This window comes from Paroedura picta, chromosome 4 (genome assembly GCF_049243985.1).
Source record: "Paroedura picta isolate Pp20150507F chromosome 4, Ppicta_v3.0, whole genome shotgun sequence".
NCBI classification, from domain to species: Eukaryota; Metazoa; Chordata; class Lepidosauria; order Squamata; family Gekkonidae; genus Paroedura; species Paroedura picta.
The window spans coordinates 123,191,636-123,213,229 of NC_135372.1; the positions used below are offsets into that span (position 1 = coordinate 123,191,636).

Consider the following 21,594-nt stretch of genomic DNA (forward strand, 5'->3'; position numbering starts at 1 on the left):
CTGAGCCTTCTTCAGGAGTTACGACTCCGATCTTAATGATTCCCGGTTCTTACGTTTTGTTCTTCCCATCCAGCAGCCAAAGGGCTTTATAAATAGTTTTAATTAATGATGGCTGAATTACTTTTCTGGCACAGAGTTTTGGGCTTTGCACTCCATGATATGTGACTGACGGCTTACGGATATACAAAGCTGGCTTGTGTTGCGTCAGGCAACTGGCCCTTATAAGTCAGTATTTTTCTAGAGAACTGCTATCACTGGCAGTCTTCAAGCAAAGGTTGGATACACACTTTATGCTTTAGGATGCTTAGGGCTGATCCTGCGTTGAGCAGGGGGTTGGACTAGATGGCCTGTATGGCCCCTTCCAACTCTATGATTCTATCTCTTTTTTGGAGAGGGGGAAAACAACCATGCATGAACCAAGGATCTTACATATGCAAAACATGAGTTTGAGCATTGAGTGATGCTCGTTCCTCATTCTTAATGTGAATGATACAAAAAGGAGATGGAACACGATACTGTATGTTCACATGGTCTTTGTGGTGGAGGGGAAACCTCTGCATGCCTGGACATTGGGGGGTGCTACATCACCCTAGCAGGGGTAGTCAAACTGCAGCCCTCCAGATGTCCATGGACTACAATTCCTGGCAGGGGCTCACGGGAATTGTAGTCCATGGACATCTGGAGGGCCGCAGTTTGACTACCCCTGCCCTAAGGTGTCACCTCCTTGATCTGGATGCCTTTCTTTGTCTTAACCTGGGAGCTGCCCTCTGACCCTTCCTCCCTCTCTTACTTTATCCTCTCACTCTCTCCACATGGCCTTCTACGGAGACGCATGTCTCTGCTGGTCTCTCCTGTAGAGCCACAATGCCTTCGTACTTCCACACACATGCTGCCAGACGAGCTGGCCGTTTGCAGTAGGGGAAATACTCTTAAGATTAGGCTTCTCTCCTTACAACTGCAATGTGAAAGTGAACTGGATCTACTTGAATAAATGTAAGGTGACCTTTTTTGCAGTCTACCTCTTGGGAGATTTATTTACAGCATTCTGTATCATGCTTCGAATACTGGATAAGACTCTGCTACATTAACCCCAGTGCTTTGGAAGTCCATAATGAGATCCTCATCCATAATGAGAGCCAGTTTGGTGTAGTGGTTAGGAGTGCGGACTTCTAATCTGGCGAGCCTGGTTCGATTCTGCGCTCTCCCACATGCAACCAGCTGGGTGACCTTGGGCTCACCGCAGCACTGATAAAACTGTTCTGACCGGGCAGTGATATCAGGGCTCTCTCAGCCTCACCCACCCCACAGGGTGTCTGTTGTGGGGAGAGGAATGGGAAGGCGACTGTAAGCCGCTTTGAGCCTCCTTCGGGTAGGGAAAAGCGGCATATAAGAACCAACTCTTTCTCTTTCTTTCTCTTTCTAACATTTATTTGTACAGATACGTGCATTTGGAGGTCTACAGTCCCTCCCACCCCCCCAGCCACCACCATGGCTTTTTGGTATTTTGTAGTCTGTTAATAAAGCCGCCAAAGTCAGGCACAGCAGGCAGCCCTTGATGTATGGCTCGGCATCATGCATTCCCCTTGCGTTGTCAGGAAAGGTTTCCTTTCTGCCCAGGCTTGACACAAATTAAATGGGAGAGTGACCGGCTGGACCACAGATGGCTTTTGGTTTGCTGAGTCCAGTCCCTTGGTAGATGTTCCTTAAAAAGGCCAAGCAACAGGGGTGTTCTCTGTGAAGAGAAAGCTTCTCTGCTGCCATCAGGGCTGCAAAGGGCCACCCGGAGGGGGTTGTACTGGGCGGTGACTCTGTTGTCCCTTACTTTGGGGGACAGCCCTCTTCTGCTTGCAGTGGTGCCTTTTGCCACCTTAGTTCAGTGACCAAAGGTCTTTTCCCCAGTTTCCGCACAGCACTGTCATGTCATAGAGACCTTCCCATGTTCCCCATCCCCGCATTGCCGAGAACTTCCCCAAACTTGCTTTGGGACACATGTTTTTTGAAAAATTGCACCAATGTTGAAGGGAAGATAGATTCAGTTTGGCAGCTGTGATGGTTTGAAGCAGCAGAACAAAGTTTGAGTCTGGTGGCATCTTTAAGACCAACAAAGTTTTATTCAAGGCATTAGCGTTCGTGTGCAGCCAGACCTCTTCAGATACAAGAAGAAGGAGGAGCCTGAAATAACCCTTCTATGCCTATTGTATTTCTGCAGGCCACAACTGCTTTGTACTCTCCTTCTGCAGAGTTCCGGATATAGGCTCAGATCCTTTGGAGTGTCTCCCTCGAAGAAGGATTTCTCTGCACAAAGCACAACTTTCTAGCCTCCCTTGTCTTGTGGCAGCCTGCAAAAGCCCAGTTTCCAAATCATGTTCCTGGAGGTCCCTTTTCCCCTAAGAACAAATTTTTCAGGGACAATTCAGACTGTAGCAGGGGAAGCAAGAAAGCTGTGCTTTGCACGCAGAAATCCTTCTGTCCTCTGGAAGGCTCCAGGGGACCTAAGCCGTAGAAACAGGATGAGGGGAAGGGCAAGGGGGTTGCAACAGGAAAGCAACATGCAGGAGAAGCTGAAGTCTTCCCTTCCTGGTCTTTGCCATTCTCCACTGGCAACTGCCCTCTCCAGCTTGGAGATTTTGGAGGCAGAACTGAACAGGGCAGCATTTTGGGAGGGAAGGAACTTCAGTTGCTGTACAGTCCAACTTCCATAAATGCCATAGAGCAGGGATCCCCAACCAGAGCCCATGGCCAAGCTCCGGAGGGGGTCCCCTCCTGCCCTAATGGACTCAGCCGCTTCCATTGTTCCCCCTCCCAAGTGTGAGTGACTCCTCTCTGGTTTCAGTACCTGGGGGGATACACAGCCTCCACACCTACTCCCGTCTTAAACCACATCCTGTCTCTCCCCCCCTCCCTAGTCTTCCTGGAGCCTGCCTGTCAACACAGGAAGTGATGTCACTCCTGGTGACATGTCATTTCTGGGGGGGGGGGTGTGGCAGGTAGGCATGGCCAAGGAAAAAACTTGCCTGATTTATGACTATCAAAGGGAAACACAAGTATGCTTAACCATACAGGTGCTTTTCCACACACGTTCCAAGCATCTGTGTCTGTATTTCCCAATTTAGATGCTTTAGTTTCCACTGGGGAATCATACCGAAAAAATCTTTACTTTTTGTTTCCCTCCCGGCGTGTTAGCTGCAGGTCCAATTAGCCCCTGCTTTTCTGATCATGGTCAACAAGACACCACGGTACTGGAACCCTGCATTTGAGGACGGGGTCATTAACATCAACGTTGGGGGTCTGAAACGAAGGCTGAGCTCAAGCGCCCTCTCCAAGTTTCCCGACACCCGCCTCGGGCGCTTGCTTTCCTGCGACTCCGAGGAGTCCATCCTACAACTCTGTGACGACTACGACGTGAGCGCCAGGGAGTTCTATTTCGACCGAAACCCCGGTTTCTTCCTGTACGTACTTCATTTCTACCAAACCGGCAAGCTCCATGTTATGGAAGAGTTGTGCGTCTTTTCCTTCTGCCAGGAGATCGAGTATTGGGGCATCAACGAGTTTTTCTTGGACTCCTGCTGCAGCTACCGCTACCATGAACGGAAACTGGAGAGCCGCCATCACAACTGGGATGAGGAGAGTGAGGTCAGCAGCGTGGACACCTCCCCAGATGAGATTTCTGATTTCAACCATGACCTCCTGCACTACACCACTCTGCGGTGCGGCAGTCTGCGGAAGCGCCTCTGGCTCACCATGGAGAATCCCGGCTACTCCATCCCGAGTAAACTCTTCAGCTTTGTGTCCATCAGTGTGGTGCTGGTCTCCATAGCAGCCATGTGCATCCACAGCATGGAGGAATATCAGCTGGTGGACGAGAATGGCAATGCGACGGATGACCCTGTGCTGGAATACCTGGAGTACTTCTGCATCTCCTGGTTCACTTTCGAAGTGATGGCCCGTTTGCTGCTGGCGCCCAACCTGAAGAAGTTCTTCAAACATCCGTTGAATCTGATTGACATTGTCTCGGTGTTGCCTTTCTACTTCAACTTCTTGGTGGATGTGACCGTGGGGAAGGAGCCAGAGCTAGGGAACCTGGGCAAGGTGGTGCAGGTGTTCCGTCTCATGAGGATATTCCGGGTGCTGAAGCTGGCACGGCATTCAACGGGCCTGAGGTCTTTAGGAGCCACCTTGAAGGTAAACCCATCCTAGGTTCCATGGATGTTACTCTCCTCCCTTAGCTTCATGGGCCTGGAGTTGCTCATGGATTCATCACTGTGTCTGAGAAATCAGAACACCACAGTAGCCAAGAGAACTTCTTGCCAACTCAGTTTGGAGGGGAAAGTTTGTGGCTGGTTCACAATCAGGGATGGTTAGTCGTGTCTTGTGGCTGATTCACAATTAGGAATGGTTAATCGTGCCGTTGCCCCTGGGACTTTCTGCATGCCATGCTATTGTGTCAGGATCTCTAGGAGGCAGTATAATTTGAGTTGGGGCTGTCGGCCAGGGATCAGGGATTCTAATGCCCACCTGCACCCCTCTTCTGCCACCTGCCTGCACACCCTTCCTTCTCCTACTTCCTTGCAAGTCTTCCACCTCCTGAGCTGCTGTCTATCTGTGCTGTCCATCACAACCAGGGAAGTGTGTTTGATTAGTGCTCATTGTGGCCATAGCAGTGGCACTCTCAGCCACATGGACTGCTCTGTGTCACTGAGGAAAGGGCATGGAATGTGGGTGGTGGTTATGTGCAGGCAAGGAGAAGATGCAGTCTGATGTGGGATATGTGGGTGGGAGCAAAAATAGGAGGTATGGGTGGGAGTTCCAGTGGTGGGGGTGGGAGTGGGAGTGGCTGAGCACCTTTGCCCAGGGCCCCTCGAAATCTGGAACCAGCACTGACTCTGGGCTCCACAGAAGAAAAATATGATGTGAACGAAATGAAACCATATTTGGGAAATTACCTTTTCTCCTACTTTCCGTTTACTTCTGTCCCACCGCCTTTAACAGCGTAAAGCATGCCTGGCTTGTAATAAAATAGACCGGAAAACCAGGTTCTAGAGTTCCTGAAAACGATGCCGAATGCTTTAATTCCGTCAGCCTTTGAAGTTAAATGGGAAATCTCACCACCCTAATATTGATTGTTTTATGGATTGTGCTCCAGTGTTAGTCCAAACAAAGCCAGAGAGGGTCTTTTAATAATGTGAAAGAGGAAAGAAAAAGCATGTTTTGCAATAGAAGCCTTTTTTTATAGTCTCTATCAAGCGTTGGTTTTTAATGCACTTATCCATCCCTCAAAAAGAGGTGGGTAAAGAAAGCCAGTGTGTTCAGTTTTGTTCCAGGGAGGGTTCAGTCACTCCTGTGTACATATGGGGGGCAGGGAGTGAGGAAGTGGGGAAGCCCATTGATAAACCAGGTTTACGCGGAACATGAATCAGCTGTGATTAGTTCTCATGACTCAGAAGGCAACCGAGGTTGCATTGAGCATTTTCACAATCCTGCGTTTGGTGCTCGGTTTGCTTTGCTTAAAATATGATGGAAAGAAATAAAAAAATGAAGCCTCATCGGAAGGGAGAATTGCTTGTGCAACTTATTTGTTTTGTATTTATTTACTTCATTTATACCCCACCTTTCTCCCCAGTGGTGACTCGAGCAAACATATGTCATTCTCCTCTCCTCCATTTTATCCTCAAAACCACCCTGTGAGGTAGCACAATAAAACCAGAGAGTCCAGTAGCACCTTTAAGACCAACAGAGATTTATTCAAGGCGTGAGCTATCGAGTGCAAGCACCCTTCGTCAGACTGTGAGGTGAGACTGCGGGTGGGTGGCAGGCCAAAGGTCACCAGCAAGTTTCCATGGCAAAATGGGGATTTGAACCTGGTTCTCCCAGGTCCTAGTCTGACACCCAGGGATTCCCAGCCAGGGTTCCAGGGAACCTCGGGGTTACGCAACCTTTCTCAGAAGTATGGATGGCCACTGACATCACTAGAGGTCACTATAGCGGCAGGGGTAGTCAAACTGCAGCCCTCCAGATGTCCGTGGACTACAATTCCCAGGAGCCCCTGCCAGCAAATGCTGGCAGGGGCTCCTGGGAATTGTAGTCCACGGACATCTGGAGGGCCGCAGTTTGACTACCCCATAGCCCATTTCCCTTGTTGCTCTACAGGCCTAGTCTCTTTCTCCAGAATGGCAGTGGTAAATGATCAGTTGATTCACTAGCTCCTGTATCTTAGTGCTGCACCCGCTTCTCTGAAGGAGCGCGTCACCATTTCCGGGGTTTCCTGAAATCTGAAAAAAAAAAATCTCAGGGGTTCCTCCACAGTCAAAAGGTTGAAAAAGGCTGCTCTAACCACTACACCATGCTGGCCCTCTCTCTGATCTTCTTGAGATGTCAAAGCAGGTGGCCAGAATACAAGATCATTTTGCTTGTTCTGTTGAGCACAATTACCTAGGAACAGGCTGCCTGCCACACACCCTAAGATTAGCAGGCAAAAGCTGGCCTTCTGAAGCCACTTTGGGGCCAGCTGGATCTGCATATTTGGCAGCTACAGGGTCGTGGCTGAGATGCTGGATCCCCTGCAGTGCAGAGGGTGTCTGTGGAGAACAAAGCTTGTTCTAGCGTGCATGGTTGTTTTTATAAGCAGTTGGCACTGTAACTGTGAATGAATCCAGGGTTTCTGCAAGAAACGGGACTGAATTCTTCATGCTCAGCCTTACAGAGTGTGGCCTGAAAGCAGCCTTGCCAAGCTTAAGGCCAAGGGACAGTGAAGAGACTGCTGGCATAGTACACTTTGGCAGTCCGGAAGTTCTTGATGAGTTAATAGCACAGGGTTGCAATGAGCATCCAACACTTGGGGGAAAACAGCTGAAGACATTAGCCAGAAATCTTTTTGCATGAAGCGGCATCTCAGTTTTCAGAGGTGTCTTACTATACGGTCATGTTACTGTGAAAAGGTGCTAGGGAAAATATTATGGGTTGTTTCATATGCAGGGATCACTGTTTTGCACTGTAAGCATCCTATTCTGTCTGACGAGCAGCCGTGTTGGTCTGAAGCAACATAATGAAATTTGAGTCCAGTGGCACCTTTAAGACCAATGAATACTTCTGGGCATAAGCTTTCATGTGCATACACATGTAATGTGCATGAAACCTTTGTCAAACTCTGGTCCCAGTTACTCCAGTGTCCAGGGGTCAAGCATTATCCCAAGTAGAATCTCAGGGTCTGCCTTCAACTGAACTGGACTCTTATAAGAAGAACTCTTATTTTTAGCATTTCAATTGTATTGTTTTGCTGTCCCGCAAGAAGTGTGCAGCAGCTTAACAGAGCCTGTTTCCTTGACCTGAAAGCTGATAGTGAGGGGGAGGTGTTGCATTATCTCTTTGCTTACCCCCCAATAAAAAGGGGGTTAAAGATATCATGGACCCTTGAGATGCCTTCTCCAAGCAGCACGTGAACTCTGAAAGCATTTAAAGGGACTGCAATCCCTTTAAATACTCTCTAACTTTGACTGTCTGGTGGTCCTGAGACTCCCCGAATATTTTCAGGATTTGAGGGGCTTAGCCATTTCGGATAGCAAGGAAAATACCCAGACTGAAAGAATAGTAGCTCAGATAGAGCCAAATGCATGCTTCTTCTAAGTGTAGCTTCTGTACATTAAACTGAGACTATAAATAGTTGAGCAACCTGGCCTAGAACTGTTTCCTTGGCTTAGCAGCACAGGTGAAGCAACTTATGGCAGCATCTCTCAATGCTGCTGTGGTCGTAGCAGAGGGAAATCTGTAGCAAAGTCGGTGGACAAAAAGGGATGCTTGACAATTCCCCTGTTCACTGATTCCCCATTCCCCACACCCCCATTTTCTCAGCAATTTTTACCCAAGCTGGTTCTGGAAGAATGGGCTGAGTTTATTTAAAATGTTACTATACCAGCTTTTGAACGCAACTCGGTTTTCAAAAGATGGCAAACATTAAAACATGTCAAGCATAACACATCAGCATACAAACAGGGAAGAGGAGGGCCAATATACGAGTTAATAAAGGAACTCCAAGCCTAACAAAAAGGTCTTCTGATGCTGGCTGACATCAATGATGGGTGGAAACAAATGAGCCTCCCTCATTTAGGAGTCCAAAGTTGTAAGGCGACGGGCAAGAATCCCCTTGGATTGTCACCCATCTAGCTTCAGATGGCAAAGAACCCAAAGCAGGGCCTCTGCAGGGGACTGGAGAGATTGGGGAGGTTCTTGCGGGAGTGGCCATCCTTCAGGTATGCTGGCCTGAGCGTGAATAGGGCTTTAAAGGTCATGATATTTAATAGAGCCTGGGAGCAAATAGGGAGTTTTAGAAGACGGGAGTGATATGGTCCCCATGGCCCACTCCAATTAACATTCTGGTTACAGGATTTCTGTACCAACTGAAGCTTCTGAACAGTCTTCAAGGGTAAGCCCACATACAGCACATTGCAGTACTCTAATCTAGATGTTACCAAGGAATGTACCATGTACCACATCCACTAACCTGGATAGGCTGCAGCTGGTGAAATTAGGGTTGAATTAGGGTTCTGGCTTAGTGGTAGAGCACCTGCTTTGCATTGCAGAAGGTCCCAGGTTCTACCCCAGCATCTCCAGTTAAAAGTATCAAGTAGTGAGGTGAATGACCTCTGCCTGAGACCCAGAAGACAACTGCCAGTTACAGTAGATCATCTTGACGTTCATAGACTGCTGGTCTTGCTCTGTATGAGACCTTCATACGCTCACTTTGATGGGTCAGAGGTTCTGCAGGCCTATGCTGTGTGAAGCAGCAGGTGAAAATCTGGCGAGCCACACTTTTCTTGGGCTTTCATGTTGTGTGTGCTGCCAGATTGTTGAATGACACCAAATGTGGATGTTCTCATCTCCTCGTTGCTGTCAACAGCAGCTGCAAAATCAGGATGAGGGAGGACTCTCACTTGAGAACATCTGTGGCTGCTTCAGATTTAGAATAATTTTCCACGCACGCAAATTGCAGAGTAATGCTTATCATAATGTGACTTCCACTGTGGGAATTTATAACTCTGACAGAGAAATAAGTCATCAAGACTGCTGGAGAAACACGAGCCGGACTACCTGGGAAGAGGTTATGATTAACATCTTTAAAGTGGCATCTTTTATGCGGCAAGTAGAAGGCCGTATCCAGATAACTGAGAAAATGCTACTGAGCAAGAGCTGCTTGGGGTTAAGTTCTGGTAGTACCTGAAGTAGGAAAGAAGAGAGAGGACAGCAATCATTGTAATAACTGTACCCTTTGGGGAAATTATTTATTCGTTTTTTTTCTTGCATACCTATCTTCCTTCCCATTGGGGACCTAAAGCAGCATACATAATTCTCCTCCTCTCCATTTTATTCCCACAACAACCTTTTGAAGAAGATTAGGCTGAGAGTGTGAGGCTGGCCTAGGGTCTCCCAGCAAGCTTTTATGGCAGAAAAGGGATTGACAATGCAGCCCTGTTCCTTCACTCAGATACAGGAATTTCCCTCTGGTTTCCCCCCCCTTTCTATCTGTCTGAGCAGCCCCTTATCTGTTTTCTTCTTTTGTGAAGGTTTATGGCTGTCCTACCCTGTCACAGTAGTATATTTTGATGCTGGTTCACTCCAGAAACGTGAGGGAAGAGACAAGATCGCCATCTTTAATTGTCAACTTCTGACAAAAGCACACAAGAAGCTTTAGAATGTTCAAAAACGTTCAATGGATAGAGGAAAGGTCAGGAGAAATCAGGGTTAAGATGTCTGAGGTGACTCAAGTTCTGAGGTAATTTATTATAATCACAAACTCCAGTTCCTATGTTTCTACCGTGAGAGTTTAAAAACTTTGAATGAAGTCTTAGAATCTTGGACTACTGATAACCAATATCAGTGCCTCGGGTAGAGGGGGGAGGGGGTGGGCAGTTGTTCTAGCCCCTTCAGGGCAGGGCAAGATCTTAACTGCCCTGGCTTCAACCAAAGACCTGGCAGAAGAGCTCCATCTTGCAGACCCTGTGGAACTGGGAAACCTCTGACAGGGCTCTCACCTCTCTCAATAGCTCATTTCATTAGGACAGGGGCAGAACCATAAAGGCCCTGGCCCAGGTCGAGGCCAGGCATACCTCTCATGGGCCAGGAATTACCAACAAGTTCACACTCGCAGAGCAAAGAGCTTTGTGGGGGACATAGGGAAGCAGGTGGTCCCACTGTTATGTGGGGCCCAGACCACAAATGGCCTTAAAGGTCAATACCAAAACCTTGAACTTGATCTGGACTGCAACTGGTAGCCAAAGCAGCTGGAGGGCTGGATATGGGTCCTCCAAGATGTTTCTGTGAGGACCCTAGAAGCTGTGTTCTGTACCAGTTGCAATTTCCAGATCAAGAACAAGGGAAGGCCCACGTAGAGCAAGTTGCAGAAATCAATCCTGGAGGTCACCATTGCATGGATCACTATGGCCAGGTGATTTGAGGTCCGATAGGGCACTAGTAACTGTGCCTGACAAAGGTGGAAAACTGCCAAGCAAGCTACCTGGGTGACCTGGGCCTCCATTGATAGGCATCCAGAATCATGCCCAAATTCCTGGCCATGGGTGAGATGTTAAGTTGCACCCCGGGCAACGTGGACAACCGTGATTCCTGGTCTAATCCCTTCCTAAACAGCCATGGGACCTCCATTTTGGAGGGGATGCGTTTCAGGCAACTCTGCTCTAACAATCCAGCTATGGCTTCCAAACATCTGGCAAATTAATCAGCGGGGAGACCAGGTGGTCATACATCAGGAGATAGAGCTGGGTGTCATCCACATATTGGTGACAGCCCAGCCCAAAGATTCAGACCAGCTGGGCCAGAGGGTGTATGTAGATATTGAAAAGCATGGGGAAGACAACTGCTCCACGTAGAACTCCACACGGAAATTGGAAGGGGTGTGATAACTCTTCCCCCACAGTGACCTTCTGTGTCCGGTGCTTGAAAAAGGAGATCAGCCACTAAGGGGCTGTCCCACATATCCCAGCACTGGTGAGGCAGCAGGCTAACAACTCATGGTCGTCCACATCAAATGTGGCCAACATCACAAGGATAGCTGGACCACCCCTATCCAGCTGGCACCAGAGATGAGAGGCTTTGTCTTTAGTGTTTCCTAAACACTCCAGTTCACTTCCTTTAGTTTGATTAACTCTTCAGGTCTCAGAAGGCACAGATACACTACCAAGTACCCAGGCACATTATTGACCAGTTGAAGTTTCCAGATATGATACAAGGGTGGCCCTGTGTAGAGTAAATTGCAGTAGTCTAGTCTGGAGATGACTGTTGCATGGGTCACAGTGGCCAGGATGGGTGCCAACCAGTAAGATGCTAGCTGCCACAGCTGGAGTAGGTGGTAGAAAGCCTGGTGGGTAGCATTTGTGACCTTCATCAGTAACGAGGAATCCAGGCTCACATCCAGACACTGGATGCTGGCCACTGTTAACTGGACCCCATCAAAAGTCAGGAATCATAGACCCAGCCAGAGGACCCTGGTCTTAGCTGGATTTAACTTCAGCTGACTCTGCTTGAGCCAATCCACTACTGCCTCCTGGCGGCTGGTCAGCATACTCTGAGGTGTGGATGGGTAACCATCCATTAATTGGGGGCTTTACGCACCGGGATCTTTGTAGCAAGTTGGTCACTGAATGAAAAATCGCCATTTAAAATAGTGGAATTCGTCGTTATTCATACCTGCCTTTGTAGTGGAATCCAGTTGCGTTTTGTAGCGTTTCCCACAGGCTTCCGGTCTCGGCAGAAATCGCTAGAAAGGAAGCGCTATTGCCAAGCTCGTCCCGCCCCTGGCCGTCAAGCAGCCAATGGGCAGCCATTAGCATGCTCCCAAACAGCCCCTTTCCCTTTAAGAAAGGTTTTTTTAAAAAAAAAGACCCATTGCAATGAATCTGTGTTAATTCGTTGCAACGGAGAGACCCATCCAGCTGCCTGGTGTGTTTGAGCTGTCGTTTGATCGTTGCCACGCTCCCTCCGAGTGGGGAAAAAAAATCCCCCCCCCCTCTCACGGGCCCGATTTTCGGCTGAATGAATGTGTAAAAAATAAAGGGAAAATACATCAGCAAACGGGCTTCTCTGTTCTTTGTGCTTAGTGACTGAAGGGGAGGGACTGAAGCCGGGGAAGCCTCTAAACTGAAAGAGGCTCGCTGGTGCGTTTATCCCCGCTCGCTCGGAGAAAAAAAAAATGGTGATCGCTTCGCCGGAAGATCAGAGAAGAGAGCCAGGGGGAGGGACTTTGTAGAAACCGCAACAATGTTAACGCACAGGTCTTTTTCGCTAGTGTTGCAGATTGGTTGCAGGAGTGTATCGCTTTCCGGAGGGTGAATCCACTTTTGGGGATTTCCCTGAAAGCGCTACAAGGAAGCGCTTTTTGCAGATTGGTTTCAGGTGTGTGGCAGATTGTCGACGACGTTGTGCATAACAGCAAATCAGTAGCGTTTTCAATTGGCAACCATTGTGCTATTTTGAAGGTGTGCAAAAAGCCCCTTGATATTGCTGGGCGCCATCAGCATATTAATGACACCATAGCCAGAAATTCCAGATTAGCTTGGTGAAGAGGCACCTGTAGATGTTAAACAACATAAGGGAGAGAATCACCCCTGTGGGACCCCACAAGTTAGGGCTTACCCCTAAAAGGCACTCTTCCCTACCGCCCCGCTCTGTCCCCGACCTTGGAGAAAAGACTTCCACCATTTCAAGGCCATGCCCCCATGTCAGCTACATACCCCCCTGGTACCATTTTCTCACCCTGTTTTTCCTGAGAATAAAGACCATTCATCCTCATGTTTCCCCTACTTCTCCACTTTCCTTTCCCTCAAAGTGTTGGCTTCTCTGTTTCTGACATAGCTGCCGCATGGAGCTGTGAGCCGTGTAAACAGACGATCTTTTCTCATTTCGAGATGTTGACTTTCTTTTTTAAAATAATAATGGCTGGAGATGACTTGTAAATTTACCTTTTCCCTCACACGTGCTTGTCTGACTGTCTGCATTAGCCTCACTCTCCCACTCTGTTCTGTGGTGAACCAGGGATCAATGTGGGTTTTAAAGCCTTCTCGTTTTCACCTGGTCAACCAGGTATTACGTATCTCCTGCTACAGGCAAAAACTTTATTTATTTGTTTGTTTAAAATCCCATTCTTCAGAGCAGCAGCAGAAAATGTAACCGATTCGGGAACGGAAGCAAGGCCACACCAAAAGCAGGATGAGGCCAAGGGGCAGTCTCTGAGGAGTGTGTGAGGGAGGCTGCCTGAATCTCCCTGTCGGGGAGACACATGTGCCTGAGATGCATGGCCATGTGACTAACACCTGCTTCCAGCTGGGTTCCGGTTCACCAAAGCTAGCTAATTTTGATCCTGCAGCAAGAATATAAAATTGTGTCCCCTGTACTTATTCTGGGGAAAAGGTAAATACATAAACAAGAATGCAATGCTTATTTTAGTCACGGTGTACTATTCCTGCATCCCCTCAGGTTCTGGCGCTTGTTACAGCTCTGTGATTCACCCTGGGAAGCCAAGCGTGAGAGCAAAGGCTCTCTTCCGCCACTCCTCACTTCTGTTCTGAAAAAGCTGCAAGTTTAGGTTTTGTCCTACAGCATATTGGGATTGGGGGCATGCACCCACAGACAGGTTCTTAAGAGAACTTCATATAAGGAAATGAGACCCCTAGCAAATTGGAACAGAGAACCAAGATGCAGAATATTGGACGAAGAGCTAGTTGCTTGGAGCAGGAAATGAAATATGCTAGTGCAATCAGAACACTGTTAAATACATAGCGCCAAATACGAATGCCCACAATAAATGGGAATATTTCAAATGCATCACGCATTGTACAACATGTAAGCTTCCTGGTTATTCTGCAGGCAGAAATGTAAGGATAGGTTGCCTAATCCCGTTTCCCTGCAGCCCTTTTTCTCTCTTTCCATACTGGTTTCACTCCCTCAGACTGGAAGTCACCACTGTGAGATGTAAGACTTTAGTCATGAAAGGCTGACATCACCAGGGCCTCTTTTGTTAGAAAAGCACATGACTAAAATGTATCGTGATTAGGCTGAACAAAGGTGTATGAGCTTTCTGTTTGCAATTTGATCACCTTTTCTTTGGGCTTTATGGAGTTGATCACACGGCTTGAGAATGCTTCTCTGGGCTGCAATTATGCCTTGACTAGGAGGAAAGCCCATTTCTGTATAAAGGCAGAGGGAGGTTGGAAGGGGCCTTGCAGACCAGAGCAGGCATGCCAGAGAGGTCAGTGTGGTGGAGTGAGATTGGAGGGCCCCCTCCCCAGCTCTCCCAGTGGCTAGCATGGTTGGGAGCACGGAGCTGGCATGGTGGAGCATGGCCAGATGGCCCTCCCTGCCCTTCCAGAGGCCAGGGAGCATGACGCAGTGGAGCACGCCCAGATGGCCTTTCCACCCTCCCAGCAACCAGGAGGATGAAAAGGGCCTGAACCCCAAACTCCCCAGCTTACTTCCTGCCGGTTCTTCCTTCTCATGGCAAGTGCCGGGAAGTGGCGCGCGGGAAGAGGGGGAGGGGAAGACCCTCTGACTGGCCATCAGTGGGGGAGTACCATCACCCTATTGGGAATATGACCCCCAGTGATGGCCAATCAGAGATTTGGTTTGTTGTGAGAAAGGCAGTATGGATTTTATATAGTGAATGATGATAATCCATTCAGGCTGGAGGGTTTCTCCTTCTACTTCTTTTGTTAACTTTCTTCCTGTTATACTGCAGATGTTCCAAAATTGCGCTGCACGAGCCCCATGTGAGTGGCAAAGACAAGCTAGTCATAAACACAAGACTTTGGAGGATGGTTGGAAACAGAGGCCAACAAAGTGGAGGCTTAATGATCATGCCAAAATCTCTAGTGCTGTTCAAGTGACTGAACTAGCAAAGGATGTGAGCTCTCTCTCGATATTTGCTTGGAAAACAAGATCCATGAAACACTTAGGATGCTCCTGCTGCTCTTCTGAATTGGTGCTAGTGTTGCATATGCCATTTCTTTAATATGGGTAGGAACCTCCCAGGTGCCCTCTCTCTGCCAGTCTCCCCACAGTTCCAAGTAGATGCCGCATCTCCTACCCAGTCGCTCTCATACTCAGAGCAATATGGGGGAGTTCTTTTTTCTGGAAGTTCGCATTATGGTTTCTTTTAAAATATGTGTCTGCGTGTGCATGCTGTGAAGTCACAGCCTTCTTCTCTGAGAGCCAGTTTGGTGTAGTGGTTAGGAATGCGGACTTCTAATCTGGCATGCTGGGTTCGATTCTGCACTCCCCCACATGCAGCCAGCTGGGTGACCTTGGGCTCATCACAGCACTGATAAAAGTGTTCTGACCGAGCCGTAATATCAGGGCTCACCCACCTCAAAGGGTGTCTGTTGTAGGGGAGAGGAAAGGGAAGGAGATTGTAAGCCGCTTTGAGCCTCCATATATGTGCATGTGTGTTTACGTGCCCCACTGAAGGGAGGTGACAAGTGGTAGAGAGAAATGAGATACCAGAGCCAGGTTTCAATAACTTCTCAGCTATGAAGAAGAGCTGGGTTTTATATCCCACTTTTCACTTCCCGAACGAGTCTCAGAGTGGATTACAGCCACCTTCCCACCTTTCCTTCTTCTCCCCACAACAGGCACCCTGTGAGGGGGGTGAGGCTGAGTGAGCTCTGAGTAAACTGCTCTGTGGGAAGAGCCCAAAGGAAACTGTGACTTGCCCAAGGTCGCCAAGCTGGCTGCGTGTCTCAATCAAACATGGCTCCCCAGGTTAGAAGCCGCCACTCTTAACCACTACACCACACTGGCTCTCCTGGGTTGTTTCAGCCAGTCACTTATCTACTTCAGAAGGGTTGTTGTGAGGATCTAAAAATGCCCTCAGCCCCTTGATGGTAGAAGGCTTAGGACAGGGGTAATCCAACTGCGGCCCTCCAGATGTCCATGGACTACAATTCCCAGGAGCCCCCTGCCAGCGAACGCTGGCAGGGGGCTCCTGGGAATTGTAGTCCATGGACATCTGGAGGGCCGCAGTTGGATTACCCCTGGCTTAGGATCTGAGTGGAGCTTCCTGAAGTCTCCCCTGTTGCTGCAAATCCCAGTCCCCCATCACAATTAGCTCATGAGAGACAGGGGATTTGAGAAGTGTGTGTGTGTGGTGGGGGGGAGTCATAGGGCTGTGGCAGGAGAGGGAAACAAGTGGCCATTTCTCTCTCTTTCTGTTAGCAAACGTTTTGGCATGATAGGTGTTTGATAGGCGTGTTGGTACAAGGCCTAATCAGGGACGAGGACTAAAGCTTCACGGACAAGTCAGCTTTTGAGGAGGGCTTCGCAAGGAAGAAGGGCATTCCAGGCATCTGAGGAGACAAACGATCCAAAGACAAAACACAGTGGAATCGTTCAAGAGAGCAGCAGGAGACACGTGAGAGGCCACACAGAGCTGTGAGGGCACCACTGTTAATAGCGGGCCATAACCCGGCTGCACTTTTGCTTGGAAGCCCATTTCTCACTGCTGCCTTGGACTGGAAGTGTGTTTTGTTTGATTGTGTGTGGGTTTTATTGTCCTCTAACCCCCCCACCCCACCCCCATTCACACAGCCAGAGGAGTAAGAAACAGAAACTAAAAGTAATGGCTGCTATAAAAAGATGAAAATGTGTTATTGATCCAGAAGCCTGGGACCCATTATCTTCAAGTGTAAACGGCATGCCGAGGCCTTTGTCTAGCCCTTCCTCTGCACACACACACCCCCTCACCAGGAATTCCTCTATGCAGTTATCTGCTTCTCCCCCCCCCCCCCCCAAGCACTTAATTTACTTTTCATCTCTTTGTACAGCTCAGATTGTTCTATATCTCTGGCTGGGTTCTGCTGCTCTTTACAGCGCAGTCCAAAGCAGAGTTCCTACTCTCAAAGCCCAGTGGCTTCAATGGACTTAGAAGGGGGCTACTGTGCTTAGGGCAGCACTGTAAGCTGTCTGCCTTGGCCGACTGCTTCGTTCTCTGTCTGGCTGTCCCTCTGCTGCCTCCCCCTCCTGCCTGTCACTCGCTCCCTGCCGAAAAAGAACCGGATCTGACAGATCTCGTTTGGCTCATGTGACTCTCCGAGGCCTCCCTGCCTCAGCTGCCTACGAATGAAGAGGGACTTCCCTTCTCTGCCTGACATGCTTGAGCAGAAACATGTGTCGGAGACATTGATGGATGGACCCATCATCTTTGGATGACGGCAGGGGGTCATTCGGTGAAAGTGTCACTTCCAGCAGTTGTCAGCCAGCTAAGTCGGTATCGCTCCTCTGCTGCGTAGCAACTGGTTTGGATTCTCCTTATGCTGATAAGAATTGCAACTGGTTTGGATTCTCCTTATGCTGATAAGAATTGCAACTGGTTTGGAGTCTCCTTGGGGAAAGGATGGGTGTGCCTAAGGCCGTTTGCCCAGCAATAGGGACAGGTGCAAAAGTCTTGGCCAGGGCTTTGCCTTCACAAAGCAGTGGGGCTCTAGGTCAGTGGTAGGGCATCTGTCTGTATGCAGAAAGTCGCCGCTTCGAATCCTTGCAACTCCAATTAAAAAGACCAGGTAGTAGACAATGTGATAGACCTCTGTCTAAGACCTTGGAGGAGGATTGCCAGATCCCCACCACCAGCAGTGGGGCATGGGGTGGGGCTACTAGCTCTGGGTTGGGAAGCTCCTGGAGATATGGGGTGGAGCCCCGGCAGGACAGGAATCGCAGTGGGGTATAGTACCATGGTACCCCAAAGTATCCCTCCAAGGCAGGCTTTCTCAAGTCAGGCTTTCATGAAACCCTGGAGTTTCTTGATGGCCCTGGAAGGGTTTTCTGAATGATGATGATCGCCAATCAGTCGAATCCAACTTTGGTGATCCTATGGCTCAACTGTTGCCATGTCTTTCAATCTTGCACCACTTCTTTTGGTTGACTAATATTCTGGCCAGTGACCATTTTGATCAGATCTAACCACTGTGTTCTTTATTGGCTTGATTTCCTTTTACCACTGACCAATCCTAGCAAAATTGCGCTCTCAACTGAATGAGTGGGAGTTAATTAATTTTTTATACAAGTTTTCAAGTTGATAAACATTTCTCCAGTGACATGACCATGTATGGTCATGTTGACCCCCCTTAATTGCCAATGGTGGGCCTGGAGAGGGTAGGAAGGGGAGGGGTCCTGGGTGGGCATGTACACAGCTATGCTTCCCAATCATACTCTGTATGATTGCAAAACTTCTGGGGTTTCTCAAAGCCTGAAGAATGTTTCAGATGTTGCTCACTGGTAAAAATGTTGAGAAAGGCTGTTCCTTCGTGTGGTGGTTAGGAGCACAGACTTCCAATCTGGCGAGATGGGTTTGATGCCCTGCTCCTCTTCCACACTCAGCCAGCTTCCTTTCTCCTTCCAGAGTTCCTCCTTCCAGAGTATCCATCTTCTCCAGGAGAGCTGATCTCTGTAGTCTCGAGAGGAGCTGTAATTTGAGGGGATCTCTATGTCCCACCTGGAAGCTGGCATCCTTACCCTGGGGAGCTTCTGCCAGGCAGAGTAGACAGTTCTGACCTCGACAGACCAGCAGTCTGACTTCATATAAAGCAGCTTTACCAGAGGACTGAGGTCAGGGAAACTTGAGGCATCCCAAGGAGAGCAGCTTCAAGAAGCTGTTCAAATCTGCCCCCCCCCCTCCGTGCGGAGTTATTTTGAGCATCAACTTAAATAGATTTGATGGGTCTCGCCTCCCAACAGCCAAGCAGAGGATCCAGCTGTGCATGTCGTTTGGTGCCCTCTGCATTTCTCAACTCTGCCGCTTGGATGACTTTGTTTTAAATCAGCTGGCATCATAGAGCAGCTAAGCATGCTTGCTGCCAGTTGGGAAGTTCCCGGTTCAGATTTGCAGAGCGGCTCTCTCTCAGCCTCCCCCTTCCAGAGTGGCAGGGAATGGTGGTGGCCTGCCTTACAGGACTGTTGTGAGACCTTTTGGTGAACGGCGGTATATAAATCCAACAATGAATGAATGAATGAATGAATGAATGAATGAATGAATGAATGAATGAATGAATGAATGAATGAATGAAGTGATGCTCCATAGAGCTCTTGATATGGTTGATGATGACTGCACCAATCTTCCCACATCTAGGCAGTAAAATGTGGGTGTCTAACATTGCCGTAAGACCCTTGCTGGTTTAAACATCTGCCAGTGTTAATTATGCTAACAGAGATACTGGCCCATATTGAAATTCTGGTAATGCTGCTCTTCCTTGTCCCTTTTTGAGATTGATGTTTCACAGGGAGGCTGCATGGTGTAGGCGTTGAGTGTAGGACAAAGGAATCCTGGGTTCAAATCCCCACTCAGTGATCAAACTGTCTGTGTGACCTTGGGCCAATCACTTTTTCTCTGTTGCGTGTACCTGAAGGGGTTGTTGTGAAGCCAGCTTGGTGTAGTGGTTAGGATTGCGGACTTCTAATTTGGAGAGCCGGGTTTCATTCCGTGCTCCCTCACATGCAGCCAGCTGGGTGACCTTGGGCTCACCACGGCACTGATAAAACTATTTTGACTGAGTAGTAATATCAGGGCTCTCTCAGCCCCACCCACTTCACAGGGTGTCTGTTGTAGGGAGAGGAAAGGGAAGGCAAGTGTAAGCCTCTTTGAGACTCCTTCGGGTAGAGAAAAGTGGCATATAAGAATCAGCTCCTCCTTCTCCTTCAATGGATGGGAAGAAACGCCTGTTTTGCTGTGAGCTCCCTGGAGGAAAGGTGAGGTTAAAAACTGGAAAGGTTGCATGCCTGCCTCACAGGAGCACAGGTGACAGCTCAGGCCACAGTGATTCCTGGAGATTTAGAGATTTAGAGAAACCTCCAGGGGAAGGCTGGTCTGGGGAGAGAGACCTCAGCTGGATATAATGATAGAGTCCAGCCTCCAGAGCAACCATTTTATCCAGGGGAACTGATCTCTTGGTCTGGAGGTCAGTTGGAATTCTGGGCAGTCTCCAGGCTCCATCTGGAGGTTGGCAACCCTGCTCTGTAGACAGGAGATCAATTGAAATTCTGGAATAACTTCAGGCCCTTCCTGGGCAACCCTGCACAATGGCTAAATTGGAACCTCCATGTTGAGAGGCAGGCTATCTCTAAGTGCCACTTGCTGGGGGAGGGGAGTGAACCCAAGAAGAAGACCTTTTTGGCTGCCTTTTTGATTTTCCAGGTGTAACCCTGTAGGCCATTTTGGACACAGGATCCTGGACCCAAAGATCTGCTCTGGCCAGGCTCTTCTTTGTGGCACCAATAAGATTCACAGTGGGATTTATAGAACCAGTTGGTTTTATTTATTTGTTTGTTATAATTGTATACTGCCCTCCCCAAAGGCTCAGGGCAGTTCACATAAAACAGAACAGAAACAATACAGATAACTTAGATTAACAATAATGAATGAAGTGAAACAACAAGCAACATGGAATAAATATTCATTATTTAGCTGTTTGCACTCCACTGTTTGGCTTCTAACCCCGCCCCACCACAGCTGATAACCACCACAAAACCCCTTGAAGACAAAACTAAGGGCCAAAACCTACAAAGAAAAAATAAACCATGCTGGGAAAGGGAGCCTTTGGCCAGCTGTGGCATCGCCTACGCAGCTCCATGACGGAGCTCCATCCTGCAAGGGCCTTTGCATCAGCCACCTTCATGTTTTTCCTAGCGGCTGAGGGGCTGGTTTCACCACACCACGTTTGCCTCTTGGCTCTGTGGGCCTCCCCCCCCTGCCCCCATGCGCTTTTCAAGTGCCTGCTTATGGGCTGTGAAAGGGAAGCAAGTGACAGATATTTATTTGCCACCAGGAAATCAATCGTATCCCTGCCAAACGGCGCAGACACCAGACGGGTGTTTGTCTTGCCTGAATACAAACCAGGGCCTGGCCCTGCTGTACGGCTGGCACTGCTGCCACTCTGGAGTCCCGCGGCAGCTTTCGCCGGGGAGAACGCCCAGCAGGGCCAGGCAGATTCTGTCTAGGCCAGGATTTTGTCTATCAGAGAAGGGAAGGACTGCAGGGACGGCTCTGCCTGCGGCTGATGGATGTTGGTCAGCCAAGCACTTTGCGTCATGTTCTGAGAAATGGCTGAGCATTGATTGGGGTCCTAAACATGCAAGATACTTAGCTGGCAGGATTTCAGCGGGTGGGGTATGCATGGGGGGGGGAGTAGCTTAGTCTAAGGCTGCAATCCTGCCAGTGGTTATAGCGCCTGCATCCCACTGAACTCCTTGCCATTCAAACAGGATAAAGGTCTGTGGGTCTGCAGCTAAGAGAGACAGGAGGCATTATAAAGGTAGTGCGAAGAACCACAGAAGTCGTGCACTTGCAAGTACACTGACACCCTGCTTTGTTAAGAAATTCCTTCCTCCCTAAAGAAAAGTAGGAAGGAATAACGCATGTGTCTTTTTATGCTCAAGAGCTGTACTGTTGTATGGGGAGGGAGGGGGGGATAACAGGTTCTCTAACAAACAATTGCGACTGTTGTCTAGCTCTCCAATGTCCAAGGAAGCTCCATGTTGAATCAAATACAATCTGTCTGCATTGCTGGCTCTCCAAACTCTGTTCTATCATGTACTCTGGGACCGTTTCCACAC

The 21,594-nt window shown here is 48.7% G+C and overlaps 1 protein-coding gene across 2 annotated transcripts in view; it reads left to right on the plus strand.

Moving 5' to 3' along the window:
- Positions 1 to 21,594, plus strand: part of KCNS1 (potassium voltage-gated channel modifier subfamily S member 1) — a 53,874-nt gene that overhangs the window by 19,881 nt on the left and 12,399 nt on the right. For both annotated transcript variants that reach the window (XM_077335475.1, XM_077335476.1), the window contains one exon: positions 3,184 to 4,182. In XM_077335475.1, the coding sequence (XP_077191590.1) occupies positions 3,184 to 4,182 (999 nt within the window). The remainder of the gene's footprint in view (positions 1 to 3,183; positions 4,183 to 21,594) is intronic.